The sequence below is a fragment of the Bison bison genome, unplaced genomic scaffold (genome assembly GCF_000754665.1).
Source record: "Bison bison bison isolate TAMUID 2011002044 unplaced genomic scaffold, Bison_UMD1.0 scf7180017862979, whole genome shotgun sequence".
In the NCBI taxonomy this organism is placed as follows: Eukaryota; Metazoa; Chordata; class Mammalia; order Artiodactyla; family Bovidae; genus Bison; species Bison bison.
Genome location: NW_011493551.1, coordinates 1251817 through 1261082, shown reverse-complemented (window position 1 = coordinate 1261082; position 9266 = coordinate 1251817). Strand labels below are relative to the sequence as shown.

The window sequence follows — 9266 nt, the reverse complement described above, 5'->3', positions numbered from 1 at the left end:
AGTACTACTGCTGCTGCTGCTAAGTCGCTTCAGTCGTGTCTGACTCTGTGTGACCCCGTAGACGGCAGCCCGCCAGGCTCCCCTGTCCCTGGGATTCTCCAGGCAAGAACACTGGAGTGGGTTGCCATTTCCTTCTTCAATGCATGAAGGTGAAAAGTGAACGTGAAGTTGGTCAGTCGTGTCCTAGTCTGAGCGACCCCATGGACTGCAGCCTACCGGGCTCCTCCATCCATGGGGTTTTCCAGGCAAGAGTACTGGAGTGGGGTGCCATACTCAGCAATAAAAAGGAACTATTGATACATGCAACAGCTTGAATGAATCTCCAGGGAATGGCGCTGAGTGAGAAAAGCCAATTCCCAAAGGTTATACACTGTAGGATTCCATTTAAATAATATTCTTCAAATGAAAACATTTTTGAAATAGAGAACAGATTAGTGGTTGAGAGTTTAGGAGTGGGTTGGGAGGGAGGGGGAAGGAAGTTGGATGTGATTGTAAAATGGCAACATGAGGGATCCTTATGGTGATGGCACTATTTAGTATCATGAATGTGATGGTGGGTACACAAACCTGTACACATAATAAATTGTGTAGAACTGTACACACACACACATGAGTATATATAATGCTGGGTAAATCTGAACGAGATCCCCTGAGTAGATGTCCATATCCCAGTAGTGATGTTGTACTATAGTTTTATAAAATGTTGGGGGAAACCATCAAGGATACACAAAATCTGTCTGTATTATTTCTTGAAACTGCATATGGATCTATCATTATTTCCAAAAAATTTTCAATTTACAAAAACTATTTCATATACTTCCTGGTAAAGAAGCTCCTGGCAATGCAGGAGACGTAAGAGATGTGGGTTCGATCCCTGGGTCAGGAAGATTCCCTGGAGGAGGGCATGGCAACCCATTCCAGTATTCTTGCCTGGAGAATCCCATGGACAGAGGAGCCTGGTGGGCTACAGTCCATAGGGTAACAAAGAATCAGACATGACTGGAGTGACTTAGCACACATTTCATATACAACAAAAAGAATATTGAACCTCAATAGTATGACTATTGCAAAGCTTGTATTATTGTTTGTGGTGGGAAATGTATTGCTCACAGAAAACACCTGTTGAATGACTCATTTAAAGCAAAAAACATAATTATACAAAAAGATTGAAAGTAAGTGATGAAGGAAAACTATACGAGGCAAACACTGATCAAAATAAAATTAACAGCAATATTAATATCAGTCAAAATAATCTTTATTATGGATGAACATTATTACAGATAAAGAGGGTATTTATTGATAAAAGATACAGTTTAGCTGGAACATTTAACAATCCTTACCTTGTATTACTTAACCAACATAGCCTTGAAAAATATAAAGCAAAAATTAAAAATAAAGATGACATTCACAATCTTAGTTCTCAAGGTTGTTTAAAGCACTTTTCTTGATAGCAGATATACCAAGAGGTCAAAAATATTTGTAAGGAAAATATTTGAACAACATATGTAGCACCCTTCAACCATCAGTTTTGGAAACTGATGCACTTTATTTCAAGGATATATGAAACATTTATAAAAAGCGATCATGTTGTTGTTCAGTCATTCAGTTGTGTCCAACGCTTTGCAACCCCATGGACTGCAGCACTCCAGGCTTCCCTGTCCATCACCAACTCTCAGAGCTTGCTCAAACTCTTGTCCATTGAGTCAGTGATGCCATCCAACTATCTCATCCTCTGTCATCCCTTCCCCTTCTCCTTCTGCCCTCAATCTTTCCCAGCATCAGTCTTTTCCAATGAGTCAGTTCTTTGCACCAGGTGGCCAAAGTATTGGATCTGCAGCTTTAGCATCTGTCCTTCAAATGGATATTTAGGATTGATTTCCTTTAGGATTGACTGCTTTGATCTCCTCGCAGTCCAAGGGACCCTCAAGAGTTTTCTCCAACACCACAGTTCAAAAGCATTTGGCGTTCAGCCTTCTTTATGGTTCAACTCTCACATTCATACATGACTACTGGAAAAACCATAGCTATGACTATATGGACCTTTGTTGGTAAAGTAATGTCTCTGCTTTTTAATATGCTGTCTAGGTTTATCATAGCTTTTCTTCCAAGAAGCAAGCATCTTTTAATTTCATGGCTATAGTCACTGTCTGCAGTGATTTTGGAGCCCAAGAAAATAAAGTCTGTCACTGTTTCCATAAAGCAAGGCTCAAGACACCAAAGAATTGATACCTTGAAGCACAGGCCAGCATCCATGGCCAGAAGGCCAAATCTAGCCTGCCATCTGTTTTTGGAAATGCAGCGTTATGGGAACATACCCACTCATTTACATAGTGTCTATGGCTGATTTCACACTACAGTAGCAGAGTTAGGTAGTTGCAACAGAGAAGGTATTAACCTCAAAATGTAAAAATATTTACTATATGGCTTTTTACAGAAAAAGTTTACTGACCCCTGCCTTGGAGAATAAGTCCTTGGAACGCAATGCGATGCTGGAGATCAATAACACACACACAGAGAGACTAGTATTTTAGATATTAAAAATCACACCTCTAAATAATTCAAGAACCAAAGAAGAAAGTCCAGATGGAACTTACAGAATGTATCAAGGTCTAACATTGAAATGTACATGTCAGACTTCCCTGGGGGTCCAGGGGTTGAGACTTCACCCTCCAATGCAGGGGGTGCGGGTTTGATCCCTGGTCAGGGGGTTAAGATACCACATACATCTTGGCCAAAAAAACCAAAACATAAAACAGAAGCAATAGTGTAACAAATTTAATGAAAAAAAAATTTTTTTAAGAAATGTACATGTCAAAAGATGGGATGTAGATAAAAAGGAACTCAGCGAAATTTCAGTGTTAAAATGGTAATATTAGAATATAAGAACAATTGAAAATTAACGTGCCAAACATTTAACTTAAGAAGCTGGAAAGGCAAGGCCAATTGATTTTTTATATGTTGCCAATACAATCCCATGGAGGGAAAACTAATCTTTTCACCAAATGGTGCTAGTATAACAAGATATTGCATACAAAAGAATGAAATTAGACCCCTACCTCACACTATATACAAAAATTAACTTAAAATGTTTGGAGATCTAAATACAAGAGAGTAAACTATAGAACTCTAAAAGAAAATATGGATGTGAATTGTTATGAGGTTGGATTATGCTGCACCTTGGAATATCATGACCTTGATGTCTCGTGGCTCCAGACTACTGCAATAAAGTGAGTTGCACACATTTTTTGGTTTCCTTCTGTGTATAAAAGTTTTGTCTATACTATACTGTAGTCCATTAAGTTTGCAGAAGCATTACATTTGAAAAAAATTTTACATAATTTTAAAATACTGCTAAAAAATGCTAACCATTGTCTGACAACTCAGGGTTACCACAAACCTTCCATTTGTCAAAAACACTCAATAAAGTGAAGTACAATTAAACAAGGTATGTTTGTAATTTATTATGTATGACACAAAAAGCAACAAAAGAAAAAAATGAATAAATTGGACTGCATCAAAGTTAAAAACTTCTGTGCTTCAAAGGATACTATCATAAAAATGAGAAGACAACCTACAAAATAGGAAAATACTCGAATTTATCTGATAAGGATATGGTCTCCAGAATATACAAAGAGTAACTATAATGCAACAATAAAAAGAAAACCCAGTTGAGAAATGGACAAAGGATTTGAATAGACATTTCTCCAAAGAAGATATGTTGTTGTTGTTAGTTGGTAAGTCATGTCTGACTTTTTTGACCCCATGGACTGTAGCCTGCCAGGCTCCTCTGTCCATGGGATTTCCCAGGCAAGAATACTAAAGTGGGTTACCGTTTCCTTTTCCAGGGGATCTTCCCAACCTAGGGATCGAACACAAGTCTCCTGCATTAGAAAGTGGATTCTTTACCACTGAGCCACCAGGGAAGACCCCAGAGAGGATATACAAATAACTAACAAGCACACAAAGATATATTCAACATCATTAGTCATTCAGTTCAGTCGCTCAGTCCTGTCCGACTCTTTGCGACCTCATGAATTGCAGCACGCCAGGCCTCCCTGTCCATCACCAACTCCTGGAGTTCACCCAGACTCACGTCCATCGAGTCTGTGATGCCATCCAGCCATCTCATCCTCTGTCGTCCCCTTCTCCTCCTGCCCCCAATCCCTCCCAGCATCAGAGTCTTTTCCAATGAGTCAACTCTTCTCATGAGGTGGCCAAAGTACTGGAGTTTCAGCTTTAGCATCATTCCTCCGAAGAAATCCCAGGGCTGCTCTCCTTCAGAATGGACTGGTTGGATCTCCTTGCAGTCCAAGGGACTCTCAAGAGTCTTCTCCAACACCACAGTTCAAAAGCATCAATTCTTCGGCGCTCAGCTTTCTTCACAGTCCAACTCTCACATCCATACACGACCACTGGAAAAACCATAGCCTTGACTAGATGAACCTTTGTTGGCAAAGTAATGTCTCTGCTTTTCAATATGCTATCTAGTCATTAGGGAAATGTAAATCAGAACCACAGTGAGATGCCACTGCACAGCCTTAGGATAGCTATAATAAAAAAGATTGATGTTGACAAGGATATGGAGATACTGGGACCCTGATACTTTGCTGGTGGCAACATAGTGCAGCTCCTTTGGAAAACAGTCTGGTGGTTCTCTAAAAGGTTAAACATAGAGTTATTATGCGCATTGGGATGCTTCCACTCTTTGGCATATACCCAAAAGAACTGAAAAATATATCTCCACACCAAAATGTGTACATTAATGTTCAGACCAGCATTATTCATAATAGCCAAAAAAGTGGAAACAACCCAGATATCCACCAACTAAAGGACAGGTAAACAAAATGTGGTGTACCTACACAGCGGATTATTATTTAGCCATAAAATGTAGTGAAGTGCTAACACATGCTACAACACAAATGAGCCTTGAAAACATGCTAAGTGAAAAAGGCTAGACACAAAAAGCCACATATTGCATGATTCCATTTATATGAAATGTCTAGAGTAGGCAAATCCATAGAAACAGAAAGAAGATTACTGATTACCAAGGGCTGGAGGGATTGACTGATAATGGATACAGGGTTTCTTTTGGAGGTGATGAAAATGTGGAATTCTATAGAGGTGGTGGTTGTACAAGTTTGTGAATATACAAAACCAGTAAACTCTACACTTTAAAGTGGTGGCTATTATGATGTGTGAACTGTATCTCAATTTTTTTTTTTTAAAGAGAGAAAAGAAGCTAGAAAGGAAACATCAGAATAAAATAAGTGAAAATAGAAGGATGTAAATAAAAGTAATGAAATAATGAAAACAAAAAGAATAAACAAAACCAAGTCTAATTTTTAGGGGAAAAAATATAAAAACGAAAGAGAAAATGCCCCAAAGTGAGCTTAGTGAGTATAAGCAAGTAGATTGAAAACAAAACCTTAAACTCTGAATGATGAATGAAACAAATGTGGATTCAATTATTCAGTTGCCTCAAGGTTAAGCGATTCTACCCACCCATCTATCTCTACTGTTTTTAGGGATCATAACTTGAATTCAGAGCCTTAAATAGAGTCCCCGTTTCTTTCCCATAGTCTTCCCTCAAAGGTCCAGATGTACAGACAGATCCAGAAGAGCTGGGGGATTCTACAGGGCTCTGCATTTTACAGGGGTTTATCTTGCAAATAATTTATTTTCCCAGCATCACAGACTGGTTGACTTTGTCACACTGGCCAAATTATTTCCAGTATTTGCAGCATTGACAATATTTGGTCAAGAGAGGGGACCGATGCAGCTTGTTCTCCCCAATGTCTGTGGCTCTGAGAAGAGAGTACATCCCCAACTTAGCTTTAAAGGGCTGTGAGTTGTCCCAGTCGCTTAATTCTGTGGCCCACAGTCTGCCCTTGAGTCCCATGGGGCTTCTTTCAAGACCTCCTACAAGCCAGACCCACTTCCATCCTAGGCCTGGGATACTTACTACACTTACTCTTAAAAAAATAATAATAATATTTTTTCTTTTTTTTTGGCTGTGCTAGGTCTTCACTGCTGTGTGGGCTTTTCTCGAGCTTTTCTCTAGTTAGGGCAAGTGGGGTCTACTCTTCATTGCAGTGCACTGTCTTCTTATTGCAATGGCTTCTCTCTTGTTGTGGAGCACGCACTCTAGGGCATGTGGGCTTCAGTGGTTGCAGCACGTGGGCTCAGTAGTTTGCAGCTCCCTGGCTCTAGAGCACAGGTTCAACAGGCACATGGGTTTACTTGCTCCAAGGCACGTGGCATCTTCCTGGATCAAGGATTGAACCAGTCCGTGTCTCCTGCACTGGCAAGTGAATTCTTTACCACTGAGCCCCAGCGAAGCCCTATACTTTCTCTTGCTCCACTCAGGTTTAAAACCCTGAACAGATCCAATATCCCCTTTAGAATACATGTTCTGAATTTCTCCTTTTGCGGATTCATGGGTTATATAATCTTCACTATATGCCCAGGAGGAATTAAAAGCAAAGTAAATGGCAGCCCAACTCTCTTGCAGATGGAAAGGAGAACGCCCTGCTTCCACAGAGCCCTGGGACCTTGCATGCTGGAGCTGAGACCTTCTCTCCCCGGGTCCGAAGAGCCACAACCTCAAGGACAGAGAGGATATGGCCGGGAGGGGTCATCCCGTACGTCATTGGCGGGAACTTCACTGGTCAGTAGCTCCAGATGAGGCTTGCTTGGGGCTGGGGGCTTTGTCTTCCCTGGTGGGCAAAGTCCTCCCTGCAAGGACTCAGGTGGGATGGAACAGATGCTGGGGTCATAGCAGTCGCCGTGCTTCAGGCTTCCTCATGACCAGTGGGTCTCATGCACTCAGCCTGGAGAAACTGCAGTCTCATTTGGGGCTATGTCCTCAGAGGTGGTCACCTGGTCCCTGAGGCATTATCCCAGAGCCTCCAGTAAGATGCCACTCTGCCCCTCAAGGAGTCCCCAGTTCTAATAAGAGAGAGAAAGAGATGTGTGTTCTTAAGAACTAAAATGTAGGAATTGTCATCAGCTACTAACTTTTGTTCCTTGGTATCTTTTTTGTTTTTGTTTTCTTTTTTTTGACCTTGCCATGCGGCTCATGGGGTCTTAGTTCCCTGACCAGGGATCAAATCCATATCCAGTGCCGTGAACGCTCAGAGTCTTAACCACTGGACTGTCAGGGAAGTCCCTGTTTCTTGGCATCTTAACCGTGTTCTTTCAGATCTAGTGTGCTTATCTTGCCAAAGATTTATATAACTTTCATCAAAAATTAACTAATTTTATAGAGAAAACTTTCTTTACAAAGAGATTTTTTATTCTATAATTAGAAGGATTGCTGTTTTGGTGAATCACTGTTCTATAAACAATTTTAACTTAAAGTGTCAAGATGGCTCCCCCAAAATGGACAGCTAAGTTACTCTTTATTCTGTATATATGTTTTAGGGGGCAATGAAATGACACTACACCCACATCTTCTAGATCATCATGGGACCCTTCCAGTGGTTTGTTGGTTTTCTGCAACAAAGTCATTCCAGAATTCAGATCCCATCCGCAAACTTCCTGTGTACTTCCCAAACGACTCTTTTTTTCTAGATCTTTCTCATTCCTTCTACCAAAATCAAAATACAGTTGTCTTATTTATTTCAGACTGATAGATTTTGAAAAGAATACTTATTGAGTGGATGAAACTATCAGCCTAGAGTTTGCAACTACTTTATTCTTGCTCCCAATTTACTTGTTGCTTTATTTTCAACGTCTAGTCAAGGAAATATGAAAAGTTCGGAGGAAGTATGAAATTCATCTGTTCTCAAAGGCCTTGTAGAACATTAGACTCAAGGATCCCACAGCACACACTGAATCCTGATGCAAAAACATCATGAGTGTACCTACAAATAGAATTTTTAGAGCATGTGGGAATATACTCTCCCATAGGTAGAAAGTAAAACTAAAGGGTGGAATGCAGTGCTGGCGATTTACTTGAAAGGCCAGAAATTTCTAAATTGAATAACCTAAGTAACATTTTTTTAAAGTTTAGGAAAGTACTTTCAATGCAAAGGAAAAGTTGGGAGGCTGGGGACATTTGAAAATCTATTTTTACCCTCTCTTCCAATTCAAAAACTCCTACTCTCTAAGTTTTGGTTATTTGGGAAAGTTATATTGTATTCTTAGCCAGGGAAATCCTTAGTCCTAGTTCACTTTAATTCTGGGTCACTGAAACAAGCTTTTTTTTGATCATTGGAACAAGCTTTGTTAATGAACCAGCATGCTCTAGAACATCTAAGGAAGCTATGGACCCACGAGTGAGTTGATGAGCACCTGTCCTGTCGTTTCAGGAAGCCAGAGGGCCATTTTTAAGCAGGCCATGAGACACTGGGAGAAGCACACCTGCGTGACCTTTATAGAGAGGACAGATGAAGAAAGCTTCATTGTGTTCAGTTACAGAACGTGTGGGTAAGTCAAAGTGAGTTCACCTCAATGGAGATTGAGGCAGACAAGTCAGATGGCCCAGGAGCCTTGAATTTTTTCTCTAAAACAATATGTGTTCTAATATGCTGTAATATATAGGAGTCCAGAATTTGTCAGAAACTCTTGCCCTCAACGAACTCACAGTTCAGGGACAAAGTAGGTAGGTCAAGAGGAAGACTCCAGAATGACAAGGTGTCTGTATTTCCTGTCATGGGAGCAAGCTGAAGGAATTGGGAATGTTTCATACAGAGAAGTGATTCTGAACCAACTTGGGGCCGGTGATCCCACTGAGAATCTGATGGAGCTATGTGCTCCCTCTGGATGGATGTACATTTATGCAAAATTCTGTATATAATTTTGTGAGCTCCATGGGCTTACAGACTTCCTCCAGAAAACATAATAAATAATAAGATGATTGGATTATAACTAAACTTATCTGTTATGCCAATAAATATAACTGTGGTGTATTTTCCTGAAAGGAAAACGTTCTCATATTAGTTCAAAATCTTAAACCCAACTACATGCTATATGTGAGAGGACTACTGAAGAAAATGATCCAGAAATGTTTAAAAGTAAAAGGTAAGAAGGCATACGGGCAAATACTAACAAAAATAAAGCTGAGATCACAATTCTAGTTGTAGACAACACTTTTTTGTTGTTTCTTCAATTAATTTTTAAAGTAAGAAAGTGCCAAAAAAAAAAAAAAGTGAGACACTTTATAATGAGAAAGAGTACAAGCTACGGTGAGAATATAACAGTCATAAATCTTTATGCACAAAATAGCATAGCATTAAGAGTCATAAAACAAGCCCCGAGGGTTT

The 9266-nt window shown here is 40.0% G+C and overlaps 1 protein-coding gene across 1 annotated transcript in view; it reads left to right on the top strand.

The window, feature by feature from the left end:
- Positions 1–9266, top strand: part of TLL2 (tolloid-like 2) — a 142016-nt gene that overhangs the window by 75734 nt on the left and 57016 nt on the right. The window contains exons 4-5 of the mRNA XM_010833035.1: positions 6512–6667; positions 8313–8430. Of these exons, the coding sequence (XP_010831337.1) occupies positions 6512–6667; positions 8313–8430 (274 nt within the window). The remainder of the gene's footprint in view (positions 1–6511; positions 6668–8312; positions 8431–9266) is intronic.